We start from the raw sequence: 25,320 nt of genomic DNA on the forward strand, positions 1-25,320 counted from the left end.
ATTATTATTATTATTTTTTATTATTATTTCTTATTTTATTTATATTTTTATTTATTTTTCGTCCCCCCTCCCTGCTTGATACATGGCAGGTAGGGGGGCTCTCCTTCCCTGGTGGTCCAGTGGCAGTTCAGTGGGGGGGAGAGGGGGGCTGGCAGAGCTGTAACTTACCTGTTCTGCAGCTCCTGTCAGCTCTCTCCTCCTCTGCGCCGTCCGTGCAGCTCCTTCTATCAGCTCACACTGTAAGTCTCGCGAGAGCCGCGGCTCTCGCGAGATTTACACTGGGAGCTGACCGAGGTGCTGAACGGACGGCGCGGAGGAGGAGAGAGCTGACAGGAGCTGCAGAACAGGTAAGTTACAGCTCTGCCAGCCCCCCTCTCCCCCAGTCTGTATTATGGCAATGCAAATTGCCATAATACAGACCTTGACTCGAGTATAAGCCGAGTTGGGGTTTTTCAGCCCAAAAAATGGGCTGAAAAACTCGGCTTATACTCGAGTATATACGGTAATTAATCTAAAGTTGTTTTTTGTGACTATAGTGTCCCTTTAAGCCATTTGAAATGCTTTATATTATTCAGCTTTTCATTTTCAATATTATATGCATGTTAAAATTTTTATATATTGTCGGTAATAAACAGTTATTAATTATTTGTGACAGTTTCTTAACATTATTTTCTTTCTAAAATAGTATTGCTTACTAAAAATCATAAGTTTGTATGGTTATCTGTTTTTTTGTTCCTCTAGGACGCTGGCTATGATAAAGCCTGATGCTGTAATGAAAATGGGTTCAATTATTGAAGCTATCTTTGATACAGGATTTATAATCACAAAAGCTAAAATGGTTCAACTCAGTCGGTAAGTATCTGCCTGTAACATGAATTCATTTATAATAACTGTTCGTGTTTATTAAGGGAAATGGAATGTCAGAGTTAATGGTCTTGAAAAAAGATCAAGGACAAAAATATTGGAGATTGATGCCAAATCAGCACAAAAAGGAAGCATAATACTTATGAGTATAGTGGGAAAAATTTGGAGACTGAAAATGACTTGCTTATTTCGTCATATAAATCACTATACATATTATGTCACCTACAATAGTATATTAAGGTCAGAATTCTTGCCACACCAACTATATGTGATAAAAAAAAAAACATGTATATTTACTTTTACACTAACATTTAGACCCTGTGTGAAATATTGCAAGATAAAGGACACTGTATGCTGTCAAAAGCTTTTCATTTCCCAAATATTTCAATAAAAGCTGTGTGAATAAGCGAAAAATAAAATAGTGTACATTTACATATTTTTTTAATTTTAAGTTTTTGTCTGTAATGCAATCTATACACTAAAATTATGTTATGATGTGTTGATATGCTAGCTATGAATCCCTTGCTTCAAATAAATGGTATGCTAATATTTTTTTCAATCGAAAAATGCTCAGTAGTGAAGGGGCTAAACTGAAATTACTTCCATACCTTTCAAGATAATCTCTAAAGCTTTAAAAGGCCTGTTATATTATGTTTATTTATGGTAGCTGCCTTTATTCGCAGTTTTCCTGTAAACTGCACTTATTCCAATCTCAATGCAATTTAGGTATATATATATATATATATATATATATATATATATATATATATATATATATGTATGTATGTATGTGATGAACTCACTATTTATCAGCTTCTAGAAAGAGTTCCCCCAATTTCGTTTTTCAAGTTTCCCTGAACCCAAAGTGTTTTCTTCCATTCGGTATTTGCAAACAACCGAACACCAACCACCCCCCTTGCTCGTTAACTAGAAAGTAACCACAAATTTTTAAGTGCTCTCTCTAGTTGGCCGCCATTCGTATAACCGAATGACACATGCTCTGAAAAACGGAAGCCATCTTGTCTCCCGAATGCAGGCAGCAGTACTTGGTCGTCGAGTGTCTGGAACTGTTTTGGGAATGGAACCATGTGTGCGGCTGGTCAAACCTTTACCTGGTGGCGATTTGGCTAGAACCCATGGATCTGAGCGCTATTTGGACAACTTGGGCGCTCCGGTCCAGGCTATCTAGGGATATAATACTTGTAAGGGTTCCTATCGATAGTATGTGTACTTTGGGGTGTTTTTTGTAATATTCTATACTCATAGTGCGGGGCCCGACAAGTCCCAGGCGCTAGGTCGCCCTGGCGACTAAGAATTTTGCCTGGCGCCTAGGATTGGTTGGCCCATTCCCTCCTTCCTTCCGCAGGGGAATTGCAAGCTGGAAGGGCAGCATATAGAGACTGACAGCCAGTCAGTGTGTGCCTGTCTGTCAGGGTGTGTGTGTCTGCCTATGAGTGTGTGCGTTTAGGTAATCAGCCCCCTCTGATTGCATAGGAATGGTGTTCTCTCTCACCTTTTTTTCCCAACGCTATGCCGGTCTCGCTGCAGCTGGCCAGCCTCCATAGCTGAGATTATCAATTACCAATCAGCATCTCCTCATAGAAATGCAATAAATCAATGCATCTCTATTGGGAATGTTCAGCGCCTCCGTGCAGAGACGCTGAATGTAGGTGCTGCTGCACACACTGAGATAGGAGACACTTTAGTGGCCGTTTGATTGATGGCCACTAGAGGTGTTACTAGGCAGCAATGTAAACACTGCTTTTTCTCTGAAAAGTCAGTTTACTTTGAAAAGTCTGCAGGGACAGTCTATAGAAATCAGACCACTTTATTAAGCTGTAGTAGTTATGGCGACTATAGTGTCCCAAAAAAATGGCTCCTAACTTTTTTAGCTGGTTTCTAGATTGAAACCAAATTTGTCAAGCCCTGCTCTAGTGCCTGGGAGATAATTAGTTGAAGCTAAAGCAAACTCCCTTATCTCCCAAACACAGAGACGCCTGGGCAGGCTTACCAGTGTAATGAATAGAGACCCCATGCTGGCCCTATAAACAGGCCACTTGGCCCTAATAAAACAGTTCATCTTGCACCCTTCATCAAGTCTCAGCTGATGTTTGGGTATACCAGAGTTATAATCACTGCTTTGCTTTGGGATCTTAGGGACTCTTCAACTGATATACTTAGTTGGAGTATAGGGGATCTGTTACAATATATATATATATATATATATATATATATATATATTGTAACAGATCCCCTATACTCCAACTAAGTATATCAGTTGAAGAGTCCCTAAGATCCCAAAGCAAAGCAGTGATTATAACTCTGGTATACCCAAACATCAGCTGAGACTTGATGAAGGGTGCAAGATGAACTGTTTTATTAGGGCCAAGTGGCCTGTTTATAGAAAATATATACACACACACACACACACACACACACACATATATATATATATATATATATATATGTGTGTGTGTGTGTGTGTGTGTGTGTGTGTGTGTATATATATATATATGTGTGTGTTTGTGTAAGGGGCAAATAGCCGTATATGGAGTAAGGATCCAGCATAAGCGTAGGATAGTATAAAGGGAGCAAGTCGGTTGTGGTGTGCCGAGACCGACGATACGGTAGGCCTGTAAATAAAGAGGGTCCACCAAGGAGTAAGAAAGTAAAGTAAATGGAAACATAAGAGAAAGTGTTGAAATGAGGAGTGGGTGGGAGGGTCATTCTGATAAGGTGTCCCTTATATAGGGGAGTGAATTAATTTAAGCCCCTCCCACAAATACAGGCCAAACGGCCTTAATACATATATATATAGCTATATCTATATCATTTAACCAGAAAAATGTTATACCTTACAGTGTAGTTTTAGTTCAGCAGAGCATAGAATGAAATCTGTCACTTACTGAACTATGATGTCACAACTGTCTGTGGTGATGTCCTAACCCACACTAGAAGGATTGCAGTGGGGACTGGAGAGCCATACTTAGACTTGTGCAATGTCATATGAGTTCAGTAAGTTGAGCAGATTTAAGTTTAGCTAATAAACCAGGAAAAAAATAACTCTGAATATGACTTTGTCCGTTAATAGTTTTAACATTAAGATCATTGATTATATATATGGCTGAAATGGAACAGTATTCGCGTGTCCGTTAATGGTTTTAACCGTAAGAACATTGATTATATGTATGGCTGAAATGAAATAGGATTTTCTTTTCAATACTGTGATTGCCACTAAAATAGTTTTGTTTGCTTGTTAAATGAATTTTGCAATCACAGTGTTTGCCTTATCAACCAGCAGAATGCCTGAAAACATGAATTTCTATTTCATTAACAGTTAACATGCATCTAATTTATTGAACACTGTGTGTGTCTTATTTCACATTGAAGCAACTTGCCATCATGTAATTATCCACTACTTCTTGCAGTGGAAGGCTTATACTTTATTTTTAAAGAAAACTAACAAACTATAGAAAACCATAGGATTCTACTTTCTAGCTCAATTTAGTAGTTTGGCTGCCTGGTGCACAGTTTAATAAAAACGTTAAGAGTGTTTGGTATAAAATGGGACTCTTTCTGGGACCACATTATAAATGTTAGTTTCATCCAAACTGACCAACACTGGCTGAGAGTGCTGGTGAAAGGTTATATTAAGGTGGGTTGAGTGTGATATTTATTAATAACTGAACATTTTCTCATGATTTGGAACTGTGGTTGTCGTATTAGGGAAAGCCTGTAAGGCCAGCCCCAGTTAAGAAAAGCAAAATTACTAAATAGATAAAAAAAATTCTTAGCTTTTATTGTGGTCCATTAAAATTTAATATACAGTAGCAACATATTGGTGATACATGTTGGCTTATGGTAGGGCGTGAAACACTTTAAGCTGCTTGAGATGATGCTCACTGATTTGTGTCACCAATTCCCTTATATTCATTTTTAAATGAACTACTTAAAAATGGATAACAAGAAAATAACTATAAAACTAGTTTGTGTGTTGCAATTTAATTATTATAACCTTTTATCACCTTGATCCATTTGTTGTTCTTGGTTCTGTAAACTTTGTGGTCAGTACACAATATCAAAAGATAAATGTTTCTTATTCAAAATAAATTTACCAAATTTGGTCACATAATGGTCACAAACAGGCTTTTATTATGAGGTGTTAGGATGGTGGACTTATTGACTGATGAGCCCTAAGAAGGAGACCAGGGCCAGTTGGTCAAGAGATAGGGTTGACTGACCCAATCATAGGTCTGACTTAGAAACTAGCCTGACACTCAAAGGTGCAGGATCTAGCATGGCTCAGTGACAGGAGTGCTCCACTGCAAGGCCATAAGAAGGAAATGCAGGCTTATGGGCATAGTGCCTGGGATACCTTGCCCATTGATAGAGCCCTAAAAGATTGGTTCCCATGATCCAGTGGTAGGACTGGATGACCCATAGCCATGATCTAATGAGGGAATTTAGGACTATCTGGCTGGCCACTGACAGAGAGTGAATCCAGATACAGTGATAGTATCCGAACGTGGGATCCAATCTATGGGCAATAACAGGACTGGCAAGAACATGATTTTAAGCCTTTGGATCCAATGATAGGGCTGGTTGCCCTCAACTCTGTACTGAGGGAGGATCTCATCTTTTTACACAGTGATAGGAAAAATACATGTTCAAAAAAGGCCAATGTGCCAAACCAAGGATTTGGCTGTATATATGACCTCTTGTATTAGACTACCCACGAAATGAGGGCATACAGAGTAAAAACATGTATAGAGAAACTATGTAGGAAATACTCACTGAATGCAGTCAAACATCACTAGCTTAGTACAAGGCCATGCAGCCAGTTAACCACAATGTGCCCAAAAGCAGACTTTGAAGTCCATTGGAGTTTGTTTTTTTTAAATTAAAATTAACATGTGAGTGTATGTTATGCTTATTCTGCTTGTGCTATGTATGGGTGCTGTTGCTGTGGGGGTTGTATGTATTTGTATGTGGGTTGCATGTTATGAATGGGTGTGAGCAATTTTTGGTACTTATGTTATGTTATATATGTGGACTCTTTATAGTGTTGTATGTGGGGGGTGTATATTGGGGCTGCTTGATGTTTTTTGTATGTGTATGTTAGCTGTAAGTGATCTTGTGTGGGAGTGTTTGTAAAGCTTTCTCTGTTTACGTAGGGGCTATTTATAGTATTTATGTGTGTGAAAGGATTTGTATGGTGATGTGTCTGTGTATATCTCACACCTGCTTTCAGGCAGACACACTTAGAAACACACAGATATGCATTCCATACACATTTATTGGATACACACAGACACCAATTCTTGCTGCCAAACACACAACTTCAATACACACTGCCAGGCATTTATACAGGGCATCTTAACAGCATTAAAGGCCCCCGGTCAAGCAGTGCACTGGGGCCCTGCCTACTCAACCACTCGCAGGAATAAAAATATCAATTATCAATAAAATGAATCTTATATTTATTGGTGCCTCAATATGACTACATACAAACAGACTGCTGAATACACACATGCCCAGACTGCTAAACGCACGCACATACATACACAGACTGCTGAACGCACACACACAGATTGCTGAACGCACACACAGACTGCTGAACGCACACACACAGACTGCTGAACGCACACACACAGACTGCTGAACGCACACACACAGACTGCTGAACGCACACACACAGATTGCTGAACGCACACACAGACTGCTAAGTGCACACAGTCAGACTGCTGAGTACATACACACAGACTGTTAAATACCCACACACAGTCAGACTGCTACGTACCCACACACAGTCAGACTGCTGAATACATACACACAGACTGCTGAACGCACGCACATACACAGACTGCTGAACGCACGCACATACATACACAGACTGCTGAACGCACGCACATACATACACAGACTGCTGAACGCAAGCACATACATACACAGACTGCTGAACGCACACACACCGACTGTTGAATACACACAGAGACTACTGAATACACACAAACACACATACTGTTGAATACACACATACTATTGAATACACACACAGACTGCTGAATACATATAGACTGCTGAATACATGCACACATACTGCAGTGAGGGGTGCAGTGTGTGTAGTGATGTAGTGTGTTCATTTGAGGGGTGTAGTGTGTGTGTGAGGGGTGCAGTGTGTGTAGTCTGTGTGAAGTGGTGTAGTGTGTGGGTGCACAGGGTCTATATTGTGTATGAGAGTGATAAGGAAGCAAATGCATAATTCATTTATTAGTATTATTTTGTTTTTTTAAACTTTGTGTCCTTCATATCTTGACATGGGAGGGAGGGACATTGCACTGCCTGATGGTCCAGTGGTGGTGGTGGTGAAATTTAGCCTGCAGGTCCTCTGGCTGCTGGCTGACTCTTGTCCTCTTGTGATGTCAGCTATTTGTCGGAGCATTCCATGGTTATACGTAGCAATACTTCAAACTGCCTGCTCGTGGGAGGAACACACAGCCTCCTGGGTCCTCCCTTCCTCTGCTTCAGTGAAGTGCCAGGAGGCATACAGCAAGGCCAGCACTGCATGGGCCAGCAAGGGAGATAAAAGGCCTCGGCTTATAAGCATTGTGGTGGACACCCTATGCTAGTGGGGCCCCCAGGCAACTGCCCAGCCTGCCAGTGCATAAAGACGGCCCTGCATACACACAGTTACACACTGCTAAATAAACACAAACACTACTACACACAGAAATACACTGCTATACTCGCACATGGCACACATACCACAGGTTGCAAACCCCTGGCCTATCATCTTCCCTAGTAATGCACACAAGGTATTACTGTGATTTAAACACTTCTAAATAGTGTTTATATAACTCCTACAGCACCGGTTAGCTGTCTGTTTAACCTTGTATAAAACATATGAACAATATATTGTATGGTGTGTGAAGTGCATAAATGTCACACAATATAGCATAAGGAAGACCTAAAATATTAAGGAAGTGGGATTAGGGATAGATAAAATAAAAAAAAATAAAACCCAAGGTCCAGATGGAGTTTCTGGAATATTTTATAAAACTATGAAAGTTGATCTATGTAAACACCTTGCAAAACTATTTAATTTCTTCTCAAAAAGAAGCGAAATATCAGCAGAATTACTTCAGGCAAATATAATACCTATACTGAAAAGCAATAAAAATTCATCTCACTGATCAATGGTGATATAAAAATATATTCAGCTATTATAGCTGACAGACTAAAACCTACAATCCCATCCCTAATCCATACTGAGAAAACAGGCTTCGTAGCTGATATCCTTCTGACAGTATCCGTAGAGTGGCAGATCTGATTGACCTATCCAATAGAATGATTGAACAAACTATTTTAGTATAACTTGATGTGAATAAAGCTTTCGATCGAGTTAGTTGGAAGTTTATGTTCCAAACATTAATCAAGAGGCGTTTCAAAGGCTGGATCTTACAGGCAATGTTTGCTCTCTATACCAATCCCTCAGCTAGGATATTAGTTTCGGGTATTACTTCCCCTTGGTTTAAGGTTCGAAATGGCACTAGGCAGGGCTGCCCCCTCTCTCCTATGCTATGTATTCTTACTGTGGAGCCTCTTTCACAATATGTCAGAATGAATAAAAATATTAAAGAAATCCAATTCGGCTGCAAAGAGGAAAAATTAAGTCTGTATGCCGACTATGTCATAATGACATTAACAGATCCCCACAACTCGATATATTCTCTACTTAAAGAACTAGAAATATTCGGAAATATGTCAAAGTATAAGCTCAATACATCTAAATCAACTATTATGAGCTTAAATTTAGACATGGAAATCAAAGATAGACTAAAGGAAGAATATACCTTTAAGTGGGCCACAGATAGCATTGAGTATCTAGGCATAATTATCACCTCTCACCCAAAAAATTTAATAAAGGCCAATTGGGAGGCACTGTAAAAATCAGACCTTTAGAATGCTTAATGACTGGAAGCCTCTGGAACTTTCATGGCTGGGACGCATTAACATTATAAAATCTTATGTGCTTCCAATCTGGAATTACCTAATTGGGGCTCTCTCCACATGTTTACATAGATACATCGAGAATTTTTTCTGACTATATATCAAATGGTTAAAAGCTAAGAATAAAGAGAACGATATTAGAGAAAAGGATAGATAAAGGAGGGTTATATATATATATATATATATATATATATATATTTCGTCTGATTTAGCTTTCTCAATTGGTAAATTACATTCTGCTTCCCCCATTCTTTTAACTGCATTTATTCAGGTAAAATTGTACATCATTTTAATTTGTGATTTGTTTACGTAATTAGGATCTCATTTGTTTTCTTACACTTCTGTTATTTTATTTCCATATTCATGTTTTTGATAGAATTATTATTTCATGTTTTTTTGCGGTTCCTAAAAATTAGGATGAACACTGGTCTAACAAATACTTTCTAGATTTATTTTCTTGGAAATGTTTAGTATGGATTCTGTTCTAAATAATATACCCATCCAATTTTATTGCAAAAATTAAATAATGTATTTGCCAACAGTTCTAATTTTGATGTAGCTGTCTCAATTTTGGACCTAGTCCACCATCCTGAGTTCTTTTTTTTTATTTTTATGTTTTGCGTGTGACTATGCCAGTTAAATGTGTGGCTTTATATATGTTTAAAGAAACACTCCAAATACCTAAAGCATTTTATGTTGCTTTATGTGTAAAAAGTGTGTCCTCTTTCTTTCATTTTGCAAACAGTCCAGATTTCAATCGGAATTGGCACCTTTCCAACATTTAAAATGGACAAAGGACACACTCATTTTAAGGGTGTGAGTGGGGGTGTAGCAAGAGGTGGGGCTGCCTTAGCAATAATACCGGTAATTTATGCAACCAAAATGTAATTTAGAACTAGAATAGTGTATCTTATTTACACAGACTGATTTCTAAACACATTTATTGTAGTTTAACCCCTTAAAGGGACACTATAGTCACCAGAACAACTACAGCTTATTGAATTTGTTCTGGTGAGTAGAATCATTACCTTCAGGCTTTTTGCTGTAAACAGTGTCTTTTCAGAGAAAATGCAGTGTTTACATTACAGCCTAGTGATAACTTCACTGGCCACTCCTCAGATGGCTGTTAGAGATCCTTCCTGGGTCATGGCTGCCTAAAATGCATCCAAACATTCAGTATCTCCTCCCACTGAACTTTCCTCATAGAGATTCATTGATTCACTTCAACTCTATGAGGAGATGCTGATTGGCCAGGGCTGTGTTTGAATTGTACTGGCTCTGCCCCTGATCTGCCTCCTTGTCAGGCTCAGCCAATCCTATGGGGAAGCATTGTGATTGGATCAGGCCACCACTTCTGATGATGTCAGAGGTCAGAGGAAGTTCACAGGCAGAGGCAGCAGCTTCAGACTTGAATACAAGTAAGATTGTACTATCTTTAGGGAGGCAAAAGGGGGCCAAGGGGGCTAGATAGTGGTTTTAACACTATATGATCAGGAATACATGTTTATGTTCCTGACCCCATAGTGCTCCTTTAAGGACTGAGCCAAATGTACACGTTTTGATCAAAATAAATGTAAACAAAACTTGGAATTTAAAGGGAAACTCCAGTGCCAGGAAAACGATCCGTTTTCCTGGCACTGGAGGGTCCCTCTCCCTCCCACCCCCCAATCCCCAGTTACTGAAGGGGTGAAAACCCCTTCAGTCACTTACCTGAGGCAGCGGCGATGTCCCTCGCCGCTGTCTCCTCCTCCGCGACGCTCCACCTCTGTATTGCGTCGACCGGTGGGCGAGACTGATCCCGCCCACCGGCCGAGGAGACCTAATGCGCATGCGCATTAGCGCTCCCCATAGTAAAGCATTGAAAAATAATTTCAATGCTTTCCTATGGGGAAATGAGCGACGCTGGAGGTCCTCACACAGCGTGAGGACGTCCAGCGACGCTCTAGCACAGGTTTCCTGTGCTATGAAGGAGGAAGTGACTTCTAGTGGCTGTCTAGTAGACAGCCACTAGAGGTGGAGTTAACCCTGCAAGGTAATTATTGCAGTTTATAAAAAAACTGCAATAATTACAGTTGCAGTTGCAATGGGCAGAAGTGGTCTGGGTGCCTGGAGTGTCCCTTTAACTATATGTCTGTTCAACCGTAATTCACATTTTTCATATTGTGCACTCACACTTATTATATATCATTTTATTCAGGAGAAATAGGGCTTTCATTTAACATAAATATTAGCTATGAAACATAATTTAATATGAATAAAATATTTTTTTTTAAAAAGGTGAGATTAAGACATTTTGTTATTTTTTTTAGTTCTGCATGACATTTAAACTTTGAATGTCATAATACTGTTTGCTTTTACTGCAATAAAATACACATATTTGTATTCAGCGATGTCTCACATGTAAAACAGTACCCCCTATGTACAGGTTTTATGGTGTTTCGGGATGTTACAGGGTCAAATACAGCATGTTAAATTTGTAAAGTTAGCCAAAGTTAGCGTTAATATTTGTTTGTGTGTGAAAAAATGCAAAAAACTAATTTGAATGCCAACTTTGGCCAGTGTTTGTGACTAAGTAGCTACTAAAAAAGGCTGGACATACCCCACTTGCAATACCTTGGGTTGTCTACTATTGCAAATGGTATGCCATCATGGGGGTAATTCTCATTCCTGTGCTACCATAGAGTCTCAAAGGCAACGTAACCAATGTAGCGAATTTCAATGTGAAAAAACTGAAACACAAGCCCTAAAACCATAGAACGTATCACATAAATTATATCGTCAGTGTAAGTGCCGTTTGTATGTGAAAAATGCAAAAAAAGTCACTAATGATATCATCGTTGTAATACATTTTACCGTTTTGAAACACTAATATTTGTGTTCAGCAAAGACTCCCAAGTAAAACAGTACACCCCATGTAAAGGTTTTATGCTGTCTTGGAAAGTTACAGGGTTAAATATAGTGCTAGGAAATTAAATTCTCTGGACTTTCTGCCTGGGTTATCAGGCAGGTCTTCCAAATGGTAATTAATAAAATGACTTAATTATGTAAAAATATTACATAAATATATATGTAGAATAAAAATTTATATATACGTATATGTGTATATATATGATTTAAAACATATTTTTTATTTATATATAGGTATATCTAGTGCTATATACATATATATTTATGCATATGTGTATATATATATATATATATATATATTATATCTTTCTAAGTGTGTGTGTATATATATATAGATATAGATATAGAGATATATATATATATATATATATATATATATATATATATATATATATATATATATATATATATAAATAAAAAGAATTTTACCGGCACTCGTGGATTTTCTTTTTCAATTTATTACGGTAGGTACTATTACAGTCAACGTTTCAGCTCCCGGTCGGAGCTTTCATCAGGACACCAAAGACATTATGTATCATGCAAAGCACACTTATAAAGGACATCTAAAATAACATAACCAATAGACACTCACCTGTTCAGCTGAAATCAGTTCATTCCGATTTTCGGCGTGCACTCAGCGTTACTGCGCATGTCAGATACCCGGCCTGTACTTCCGTGTCACATGACCGAGAGGAGGTTCAATCACTGGGTGCGTCACGGTTTCTAGGCAACCGCTGATACATTCAGTCCGGTTTGCCTACTATGTGATCAGCCGCTCTCGTAAGAGCTTTCCCCCATGTTAGAATACTCCACCCGATGACAACGGATTGCACTGCTCGGTCGGCTGGTGCAGGACGAAATATCAGATTAAACGAACTGATGGCTCTAAAGTCCAACTCCTAACATATTTAGACAAATCCTATCACCATAGTTTTCGACAAAACTCAGACTAAACAGTCTGTAAGACAAAAGATAGGGAAAGAAAAATTGTATATACATCTTGTAGTGACGTGACAGAATTATTTTATGCAAATGATGTGTAGAAATGTGTAAGTAAACTAAATATTCAAGGAATTAACTTGCCATATATACAATCTCTTGATGGCTATGTGTCAAAATGTGACTCTATGAGATATATAAAGTGTATGAAACATGTGCCTTATATGTAATAAAAATATGTATAAGGTAGGCTGTGTACAATACTTATATATAACTGGAGTGTACCTGTAGTGAAGAAAAGCTAAGGAAGAAACTCCTATATATGTGAGTGTGCATAAAGGACATGTCTATTTAGAATAGTGATTGCTCTAGATGGTCATATGTTGAAAGATCAGCATGAATAGAACAGGATGAGTGTCTATGCTATAGTTATAACCATTTGCTATACATATCCTCTTATTCCTATGGACAAAAGAATTGTCCAATGTTAACATAAAACATATAATTAAAATTATAATAAAAAGATACACCCCTGAGCCACATACAAGAGTGACTACCAGGTGTATTTCAGTTCCATATACTCTATGTGAGAGGAAAAGAATATTAATTAATTGCTGAAAGTAGTGTGAAACCAGATATAGACATAATTTATAAAAAAGGACTGAAGGAACATTTTTCATTTAACCCTCTCGGGGAAACAGTGTCTAGTTCTACAATCCAGTGTGTTTCTCTTTGCAACAGGAGTTTCGCTCTATCCCCTCCTCTAGCTGCCACCGGCACATGGTCAAATGCCACGCAGCGCAAGGCTGAGAGTGGGTGTAGTTTTTCCAAGAAATGTCGGGCCACAGGTTTGTCCGACTTGCCATCACGATAGGCTAGTCGGATACTTGATCTGTGGCCCCTTATTCTTTCGCATAGAGCGGTTTCTGTCTTACCAATATAACTCAGTCCACAAGGGCATGTGAGTTTATATATCACGAACTCTGTGCGACAATGTATCCTGTGTCTGATTTTATATGTTTTGCCTGTATGGGGATGTGACAAAATTTTAGACGGGATAATGTATCCACAGGTGACACAGCCTAGACACCTGACACAGCCATTGTTTGTTTTCACTGTTACAGGGGGGGTATAGCAGTGGATAGGGTCTGTTTTTACTAATAAATCTCTAAGATTTTTATTCCTCCTATAGCAAAACATAGGCTTATTCGTCAGTTCTGTTGGAAGTGTAGGGTCTTGTCGCAAGATGTTCCAGTTCCGGTTAACAGATTCGATAATTTCTTTGCTTGCGGTGTGTAGTTTCATTGGAAAAACAATCCGGTGAGTTGGTTCTTTTAAGGAGTCGTTTCCCTTCTGATATCGTTCTCTGGCTTGGCCCAGTGCTTTTTCCAATACTGGACGTCTATAACCTCTCTTCATAAATTTAGAGTACATCATTTTGAGTTGTTCCTCCCGTTGATCTTCCTGGGAATTGTTTCTGTGTACTCTAAGAAACTGAGAGAGGGGCAGAGACTCTTTAAGGTGCTGTGGATGGAAACTGTCAAAGTGAAGGATAGTGTTGCGGTCGGTCGGCTTAGTATAGAGTTTAAACTCTAACTTATGGTTAATGACCATTAGGTCTAGATCCAAAAATTGGACATTTTTATGGTCAATACATGAGGTCACTTTGATTGGTGTTGGCAACTCATTGATATATTTGACAAATGTAAGGATTGGACGTCAGTCCTAAACAAATGTTCGCTGGACCTTATGTTAATCACTATACAGGATGTTAAAGAAGATCTGTTAGAGATCCGCAAAAAAATCCAACAGCTTGAAATTGAACAAGCAGTATTGTTAAACTCACAGGAAGGAGTAACTATGCTGCTCAAACTGAACGAAGAGTTATTGAAATATAAAAATCAGCTAGTTAAGTTCAAAAGGCAAAAAATGGAACGAGTACAGCAAGACTACACAGAACATTCTGTATACAGATGGCTTTCTGGGGAGCATAGAAACCGTCCCAGAAGATTTCGGAAGCGGATTGTTAAACCAAATATCAGAACTATCGACGTCACATCAGGTGAATCTGCATCTGAAAATGAGAACACACCCTCTCATGTACCTGCCACTTTTTTAGACAAGGAGGAACATCAGGAGGGAGTACCCCCACAGAGAGTCCTAACAAGAAGCAAAGGCGAAAGAGACCTGTCACAAGACGGGGGCAAAAAGGAAGGCTCCACTGGACCCAAGGGGAAACCTCCAACACGGAAATGATTCCTGTCTTTAACCTGTCAGACAGACCCCTTGACCATCAGGAACTGGATATTCTAAGTAAAGGTCTGTCTTTTATACCTACCAACACTCCAAACCACTTCCAATGGAATGTGGAATTATATAAATTTGGCCGTACTTTAAGACTAAAAGAGTTTTTCAACAAAAATCAGAAATCTCCAAGTATCCTGAATGTTGAATCGAAAAAACTTAGCTTTCGGAAACCCAGCCAGTTTGACCCTCCCACTTATCAACCTACAATCAAGACCTTTCTATCTACCGTCATGAATGAGACGAAGGAGATACTAAAGGTACATAAACCACAGAACTCGAATTTCACCAAGCAACAACATAAATTGGTACGCCAATTATCATCAGATCCTAAGATTGTAATTCGCCCTGCAGATAAGGGAGGGGGAATTGTGGTTCTGAACTATTCCAATTACGCCGAGGAAGTCCACAAACAATTGTCTGTGCCAACGACCTACCAACTGCTAGACAAGGACCCAACTAACACCATAGCCCAGAAGATTGAAGAAACTTTGATGTTCGGTCTAAAAGCTGGCTTTATTGAGATGGATCTCTTTGAATATTTGCAGAAAAAAGATCCACGTACACCAATTTTGTACACATTGCCCAAAATTCACAAGAACCCGACTGCCCCCCCAGGTAGGCCGATTGTGTCTGCAATAGACGGCATATTGGAACCGATAGCAAAATACCTTGATCATCTATTTAAACTACCGGTCACTGCCATACCTACCTGCATTAAGGACACCAACAGCCTCATTAAAGATCTACAACAAATACAAGAGTTTGATGGACTACTGATAACTATGGATGTCAGTAGCTTATACACATCAATTCCACATGAGGAGGGCATCGAAGCGATGAGGCAATTTCTCTCTACCTCTACACAGTATCATGGCCCGCCTATCGAGTATACGATGGAACTACTATCCCTGACACTCTACAACAACTACTTCAGATTTGAGACACAATGGTATCTACAAGTCTCTGGCACGTCCATGGGGGCAGCGATGGCCCCCATGTACGCTAATACATATATGTTCGACTTCGAACAGAAGTATATACTCACACAATACCAGGAGCAAATAGCCCGATATTATCGCTATATCGACGATATTCTAATCCTATGGAAGGGCACACTAGAGGAAGCGAGTACATTTGTCAAATATATCAATGAGTTGCCAACACCAATCAAAGTGACCTCATGTATTGACCATAAAAATGTCCAATTTTTGGATCTAGACCTAATGGTCATTAACCATAAGTTAGAGTTTAAACTCTATACTAAGCCGACCGACCGCAACACTATCCTTCACTTTGACAGTTTCCATCCACAGCACCTTAAAGAGTCTCTGCCCCTCTCTCAGTTTCTTAGAGTACACAGAAACAATTCCCAGGAAGATCAACGGGAGGAACAACTCAAAATGATGTACTCTAAATTTATGAAGAGAGGTTATAGACGTCCAGTATTGGAAAAAGCACTGGGCCAAGCCAGAGAACGATATCAGAAGGGAAACGACTCCTTAAAAGAACCAACTCACCGGATTGTTTTTCCAATGAAACTACACACCGCAAGCAAAGAAATTATCGAATCTGTTAACCGGAACTGGAACATCTTGCGACAAGACCCTACACTCCCAACAGAACTGACGAATAAGCCTATGTTTTGCTATAGGAGGAATAAAAATCTTAGAGATTTATTAGTAAAAACAGACCCTATCCACTGCTATACCCCCCCTGTAACAGTGAAAACAAACAATGGCTGTGTCAGGTGTCTAGGCTGTGTCACCTGTGGACACATTATCCCGTCTAAAATTTTGTCACATCCCCATACAGGCAAAACATATAAAATCAGACACAGGATACATTGTCGCACAGAGTTCGTGATATATAAACTCACATGCCCTTGTGGACTGAGTTATATTGGTAAGACAGAAACCGCTCTATGCGAAAGAATAAGGGGCCACAGATCAAGTATCCGACTAGCCTATCGTGATGGCAAGTCGGACAAACCTGTGGCCCGACATTTCTTGGAAAAACTACACCCACTCTCAGCCTTGCGCTGCGTGGCATTTGACCATGTGCCGGTGGCAGCTAGAGGAGGGGATAGAGCGAAACTCCTGTTGCAAAGAGAAACACACTGGATTGTAGAACTAGACACTGTTTCCCCGAGAGGGTTAAATGAAAAATGTTCCTTCAGTCCTTTTTTATAAATTATGTCTATATCTGGTTTCACACTACTTTCAGCAATTAATTAATATTCTTTTCCTCTCACATAGAGTATATGGAACTGAAATACACCTGGTAGTCACTCTTGTATGTGGCTCAGGGGTGTATCTTTTTATTATAATTTTAATGATATGTTTTATGTTAACATTGGACAATTCTTTTGTCCATAGGAATAAGAGGATATGTATAGCAAATGGTTATAACTATAGCATAGACACTCATCCTGTTCTATTCATGCTGATCTTTCAACATATGTCCATCTAGAGCAATCACTATTCTAAATAGACATGTCCTTTATGCACACTCACATATATAGGAGTTTCTTCCTTAGCCTTTCTTCACTACAGGTACACTCCAGTTATATATAAGTATTGTACACAGCCTACCTTATACATATTTTTATTACATATCAGGCACATGTTTCATACACTTTATATATCTCATAGAGTCACATTTTGACACATAGCCATCAAGAGATTGTATATATGGCAAGTTAATTCCTTGAATATTTAGTTTACTTACACATTTCTACACATCATTTGCATAAAATAATTCTGTCACGTCACTACAAGATGTATATACAATTTTTCTTTCCCTATCTTTTGTCTTACAGACTGTTTAGTCTGAGTTTTGTCGAAAACTATGGTGATAGGATTTGTCTAAATATGTTAGGAGTTGGACTTTAGAGCCATCAGTTCGTTTAATCTGATATTTCGTCCTGCACCAGCCGACCGAGCAGTGCAATCCGTTGTCATCGGGTGGAGTATTCTAACATGGGGGAAAGCTCTTACGAGAGCGGCTGATCACATAGTAGGCAAACCGGACTGAATGTATCAGCGGTTGCCTAGAAACCGTGACGCACCCAGTGATTGAACCTCCTCTCGGTCATGTGACACGGAAGTACAGGCCGGGTATCTGACATGCGCAGTAACGCTGAGTGCACGCCGAAAATCGGAATGAACTGATTTCAGCTGAACAGGTGAGTGTCTATTGGTTATGTTATTTTAGATGTCCTTTATAAGTGTGCTTTGCATGATACATAATGTCTTTGGTGTCCTGATGAAAGCTCCGACCGGGAGCTGAAACGTTGACTGTAATAGTACCTACCGTAATAAATTGAAAAAGAAAATCCACGAGTGCCGGTAAAATTCTTTTTATTTATATTTATTTGGAACTGTGCACCTGGTACCAATTTTCAAAGTTGGAGTGCAAGAGTTATTTTTCTATATTATATATATATATATATATATATATATATATATATATATATATATATATATATATATATATACACAAAAATAGACAGGCAAGGCACTCCTCCTGAAACTTGTATAATCAAAACTGCCTAGGTGCAATCCCGCGTAAAATATACAACAGAAGGTAAAGGGAGCACACTAGGACTTCTTCTCAGTGGAACAAAATAGTATTTACTGTATCATCAAATAATACATATCCTGTGCATAGTACAAAAAATCTAAGTTTCGACCCTCCTTGGGTCTTTTTCAAGATCACAGTGAGATAATAATATCTAAGACAATATATACATACAAGTGAAGTGAAGCTTACCAATTAGGTGATCAGACAGCCGGCGGGCCGAGAAACCCGGAAGTGAGGAACCCACGTGAGCGCGTGCATGTGACGAGCGTAAGCGTGCATATGACCGAGTTGCTAAGCAACCTTAACCTTATATATATAAATATTGGCAACCCCTGCACTCCAACCATAACAGAGTACCTGGTGCTCTGGTAGCTGAACCATACAGAAAGAGAAAAATACCGGCACTCTAGGATTTTAATTAAATTAAATCTCCATTTATTGCGAAGAAAAAAGATCGACGTTTCAGCTCCTCAAAGGAGATTTCATCAGGACAGAAAAAATCTAAATACTGAAACACACTTATATAGGACATACAATTAATTCAAATGGGTACTTACACACAGGTGCTCTGCATTTGCGTTCGCCGCCGGACCCGCCATCTTCAACAACCACATTTCCGGGTTTTTGGTAATCTGACCCCAAGGAAGTATTCATTGGGCGCGTCTCAAACTGACGAACGGGAACGCACTAAGTTAGACAACTATATAAAGTAACATCACAGCATGGAGCAAAATTATATAGTGAATAAAAACCACTTGAAATTAGAAATAGGCAAATAAGTGATTAAGGAAAGCTTGTCTGAATCAAGCTTAAATTAGTGTAAATATTATAAGTTAAGCATTCAAAGCAATATATTATAAATACAATCAAATAAAGTCACACTTTGATAATAAACATTAGACAGTGACGTGAGCAAACAGCTTCTGTATATTAAAGAATGAATAAAGAAGTGCAAAAAATAGGCTATTCGTCGATAAATAGAATCCCCATGCATGTGCTACTAAAATATACACCAGGAGCAGAACCCATTTCTATACAAATATTACATACAAAAAAAGTTAGGATAGATTTTAAAAATTCAGTCGGCAGTACTAAACAATGAAAAAAAAAATGAAAATGAAAAATTAGAATTAAATCAAAATTGCACAAAAAAAAGAAGAAAAATAAAATATATATATATATATATAAAGTGAAAATATGTATAAATAAAACAGATAATAATAAGATAAAAAATAAATATAAAAAATAAATTAAAAATAAAATATATAAAAAATAAATAAATAAAATAATGAAAAAATAGTGATGAAAATAAAAAATAAAAAAGTGTGTAAAGAAGAAAATTCAAAAACATACCAATTATAATCCTAAGCACTAAGACACTGGATCTGAAGATGATTAATCCATTAGCAAAAAGATATACTATTATATTGAACAATCCTCCAAAGAGGTTATTAAAATTAATTAATTAGTCAGGATGACTCAAGAAGTTATAGGAAAGATATATAAATGAGCATTTTTCATTTAAGCCTCTGGGTGCTAGGGTTCCCAACTGGCAAATCCAGTAGGTTTCTCTTTGTAATAAGAGCCTTGCTCTATCACCTACCCGGGCTGGAATGGGAATATGCTCAATAGCGACACATCTGAGAGAAGAAAGTTGATGCTGAAATTCTAAAAAGTGTCTGGCCACTGGCTTGTCTGATTTGCCATCACGATAGGCAAGCCGGATGCTAGACCTGTGGCCTCTTATTCTCTCACAGAGAGCCGTTTCTGTTTTACCTATATAATTGAGCCCACATGGACATGTCAATTTATGGATAACAAAATCTGTTCTGCAATGGATACGTTGTCTGATCTTATAAGACTTGCCTGTATACGGGTGTGTAAAGGTTTTGGAAGGGATGAGGTGACCGCATGTCACACACCCCAAACACCTCACACACCCCACGTTGATGTTCTCTTTCTTGACTGGTCTGTAGCAGTGGCGTGGGTCAGTCTTGACCAATAGGTCCCTCAAGTTCTTGTTCCGTCGATAACAAATCATTGGTTTCTGACGAAAAGTATCAGGAAGGGAAGGGTCCAATTCCAATGTATGCCAGTTGTTGCGGATTGTAGAGGTTAGGTCGGAACTAGCGGTATTAAACAGCATAGGAAACAAACACCTGTTATCAGTCGACTTCTGAGTTGTAGAAGGAGGAGTCAAAAAACGTAATTTTGCTCTATTCAAAGCCTTGTCCAGAATCATCCGTGGGTATCCTCTCAGGAGACATTTTTCATACATCAAATGTATTTGTTGCTCACGTAAATGTTCAAGTGAATTGTTTCGTAAGACTCGTAAGAATTGTGAGTAAGGAAGTGACTGTTTAAGATGTTTGGGGTGAAAACTTTCAAAATGTAGTAGAGTGTTGCGGTCTGTAGGTTTAGTGAAAAGTGTATACTCCAGCTTCTGATTGATGATCATCAATTCTATGTCAAGAAATTGAACACTATGATCATCTATAGTTGAAGTCAACCTGACCTGTGTTGGTAACTCATTGAGGTTGTGTACAAATTGTACCGCTTCATCTTTTGAACCACTCCACAAAATTAAAATGTCATCGATAAATTAGAAATAACGGACAATCTGATGTGCATAGTGTTTGAGAATATGATTGGTCTCATACTCATACATAAAGGCATTAGCATACATGGGGGCCATTGCGGCCCCCATCGAAGTGCCAGCTATTTGTAAGTACCAACTATTCTCAAAACGAAAATAGTTGTTCTGTAATGTAATGCCCAAGAGTTCCAAGATAAATTCAATCGGAGGACCGTGGTATTGTGATGAGCGAGAAAGAAGATTGTGCATAGCCTGTATGCCTAATTCATGTGGAATGATTGTATACAGACTTCCCACATCTAAAGTCATGAGGATACCATTGAAATAATCCACCTGTTGAAGGCGTTGTAAAAGATCAAGAGTATCTTTAATGCATGTTGTCAAGGAGGTGACTGGATCCTTGAAGAGGAAGTCAAGGTACTTTGCTATTGGTTCAAGGATCCCCTGGGTAGCAGATACAATAGGACACCCAGGAGAATGTTCCAAATTCTTATGTATCTTCGGAAGTGTGTACAAGATGGGGATGCAAGGGTGTTTAGTTTGTAGATACTGGAATAATTCCAAAGTTATATGTCCTGCATTCAGGCCAAACGTTAGCACTTCTTCAATTCTTTTGGCTATTGATCTGGTGGGATCATCATCCAACTGCTGATAAGTCTTGGTATCACTCAATTGTTGTCTGATTTCTGCTGCATAAGACTCGTAGTCTAGGATCACAATCCTCCCCCCCCCCCCTGTCCGCCGGTCGGATCACAATTGTAGGATCTGTGGCTAAATTCTTAATCAAGGAGTGGTCATCATTAGATAAGTTAGAATGTTATTGACGGTGTTGGCGTAACACCGTTTCAGATTCCCACTTGGTTGAAGAAAGAAAAGATTTGATGGCTACCTGATTAGTAGGCGGGTCAAACGTGCTGAGTGGCTTAAATTGATGTGTAGTTCTCATAGTCGAGGAATTCAAGGTAAGAAAAGGAGAGTTTTTAAAAAAACTCTTTAAGTCTCAAGGAGCGACCAAATTTAAACAGATCCACCTCCCATTTGAATTGGTTGGGAGTAGAAGTTGGAATAAAAGAGAGACCTTTACTTAATACTGGGGTCTCTGAAGTTGTTAATTCTCGTTTGGATAAGTTAAACACTGGAATTATTTGCGAATTGGAGGTTTTCCCTTGGGACCAATGGGATCGTCCCTTCTGTCCTCGTCTAGTATGTGACCTTTTCCGTGTTTTACTTTGCTCCTCGTGACCGTCATGGACTGTATTGTCCTGTTGTGTTCCACATCTTTGTCTAAAAAAGAGGACCTATCCGATCGAGATTGGGTTCCTTCGTTTTCTGAAGCAGATTCCCACGATGTCACATCAATGGTGGCTATGTTTGGTTTGAAAATTTTATTACGGATTCTTCTTGGTTTCCCATTTTTTTTTTTAAATTCTTTATTTTTGCTGTGCATGAATAACAACCGTTTGTCAACAATGCCATAACAGCATATTCCAACGTAGTGAACATACAGATTTGTCAACTGTTATATAGCATTTAGATGGAACATACACATATTTATGTTAATAAGTCATGCTTGGTACACGTAGGTTATTCGCATTAGTTATAGTAAGTTACATCGCCGCTTGGTAACAGTAGTTTAAGGTGAACGTTTCTATTGCGTATCCTCGCTTATAAGTAGTTTGTATGTTAATGTATGCTTTGCTATGCTTTAGTCTGATGTGTCAGGGAAGATTACAAATGCAGGTGTACATACAGATTGGCCTACTGACATATAATAGAATAGTAAATTAACAAGCGTAACTGAATCAAGTATTGAAAGTATTTAAAGTATTACAATGCCAAATGTGCTTTCGCTTATAAGCAACCAGTGATTACACTGCCAATCGCGTCTAAGCCAATTGCTAGATTCGTGTGCTGTCCCCTTTCATTGCAAAACGTTACACTAAGAGGAGAATTAGGTGGGTGAACATAGTACAAATGGCTAAACAGATGCTTATAGAAAACAACAACTTATGTTAAGATGAGTACTCAAGTGAGTAAAGATTGTGCCACCAGGCAGGTTGTGGCAAGCTAGATTATCGTCCGCTCCAATCATGCTGTTAAGATCCTCGTGTGCTGCCACCTCAGTTGTGGTATTAGGAGCTGACATGTCCGTGTGGTGGTAGCCACCGCCAGAGCTTCAGTTGTTAAGGCAGCCAGTTGGGATACCAGTTGTGATCAGGCATGGTGTCGGTCAGCATTCAATACTCCGGGATAGTTCTCTTAGGGCTCCACTGAGTCCGTTACGACCCTGGGACCCACTGCAGGTCAAAGTGTCCCTGTAACCGAGTCGGTAGGTGAGTGCTGGCATGATGCTCCAATGTCGGTCTGCGGTTTTGGATATATGGAGCTCTTGTGAGGCGTGCCCATGTAAGGTAGGCGCTGGGTCCACTGCCGCCTAGTAGGTCTGCTTGCTGTGTGGGTAGTCAGCAGGACCGCGGGTCCCCGTTGTCCCGACGTGGTTGCAGCAATAAGCCATGGGTGGTCGTAGCTCCTGCCGTGTGTTGTGGGATCTCTCTCTCAGCGCGCCTTCTCCAGCGAGCTATAGGTTGGGTGCAGCGGCCATTTTGTGTAGGCCGCATAGTAGCTGACGGCGGTGAGTCTCTCAGAGGGGCTGCTAAGATGTTGCCTGCCCGGTGGGGGCCGGGATAACCCCCGCTGGCCCAGAGGGGGGGTAAACGGGGCCGGGAGCCCTTGATTCTTAGTAGTTGCCGGTCCGTGAAGCGAGGCAGCGGCCGTCCGCCCCACTCCCCTCCCGGTTAGGCCTCAGTTTTTCCAGCCCTGGAGCATCTCACCAGGACCTGGTCCACCCGATTTCAGGTGCTCCAGCTGCACCAGGACACTCCAGGGCCAGCTAGCGTGCCCCTCCAGGGGGTTCCAAGCAGGATGTGGTGGGTTTTTACCCATTTTTAGACGAGTTCCCCTGGAGCCATCGTAACTTGCAGCCTGCTGGCATGGCCACCCGGCCCCGCCCCGGTTTCCCATTTTTGATCACCCAGCAGCCATCTGTAGACTGTACCCTCCTGATAATCAAGTTGGACCATCTCCATTTTCTGTCGTTTAAACTTTATAAGTTGTTTTTTATATTTAAGGATTTCCTCACTCAATTTCAGCGAAGTTTCCATGCCTTACTGTGTGCTTAATTGGAGGGCATATTCTGATTCAAGAATTTGAATCTTCTTTCTAATTTCAACCAAATCTTCTTTCACATCCTGAATAGTTACCAACATGAGATCTAAGGAACATTTATTGAGCACTGCCGTCCAATCTCTACACACCCTAGCCTTCTTTCTCCCTATGGTAGGGATATTTCTAACCCTAAAGCTACGAGGGATGTGTTTTGCTCGATGATAATCGGACAAGAATGTACCGTGTAAATCAAGATCTACTTCTTTTTTCTTTAATTTCAGGAGCTTATGATATACATCCCTTAATGTTGTAATAATAGGAAATTCCGAACTGGTAGTATTCCACAAAATCTCTTCAGCCTGGGAGTCGCTAAATTGAAGTGTGTTAGCTTGTGATGCACAAGCACCTGATTGTGCCAAAAAATCCTCCATGCCTCTTTAGGTACTTCCTCAAAAGGACAAATAGGCAACTACAGTGTCCCAAAAAAAAAAAAATCACTTTCCAAGTGCAAAAAAATATATATGTATAAAAAAAGACTTTAATGGTATGTTTAAAATCAGGACTGCGACTTTAAGAAAAAACTGACAACTATAAAAACTCAATATTTGCAACAAAACCACGTATATATTGTACAAATACACTGGTATAAGTCTCAATATATAGTTACTTCCCTTTAAGTGGTAGGGAATTAATGCAATATAATGCAATTGGCACCGTGGGTGCATGGGGAGAGTGTTTGCCAGACACTCAGTAATACAAAAATATTGGCAACCCCTGCACTCCAACCATAACAGAAAAAGAAAAAATACCTGGTACTCTGGTAGCTGAACCATACAGAAAGAGAAAAATACCGGCACTCTAGGATTTTCATCAAATTAAATCTCCATTTATTGCGAAGAAAAAAGATCGATGTTTCAGCTCCTCAAAGGAGCTTTCATCAGGACAGAAAA

The 25,320-nt window shown here is 39.4% G+C and overlaps 1 protein-coding gene across 1 annotated transcript in view; it reads left to right on the plus strand.

The window, feature by feature from the left end:
* NME7 (NME/NM23 family member 7) overlaps positions 1 to 25,320 on the plus strand; it is a 252,898-nt gene that overhangs the window by 86,939 nt on the left and 140,639 nt on the right. Inside the window, exon 4 of the mRNA XM_063450152.1 lies at positions 742 to 852. Within this exon, the coding sequence (XP_063306222.1) occupies positions 742 to 852 (111 nt within the window). The remainder of the gene's footprint in view (positions 1 to 741; positions 853 to 25,320) is intronic.

Source organism: Pelobates fuscus, chromosome 1 (genome assembly GCF_036172605.1).
Source record: "Pelobates fuscus isolate aPelFus1 chromosome 1, aPelFus1.pri, whole genome shotgun sequence".
Lineage (NCBI taxonomy): Eukaryota > Metazoa > Chordata > Amphibia > Anura > Pelobatidae > Pelobates > Pelobates fuscus.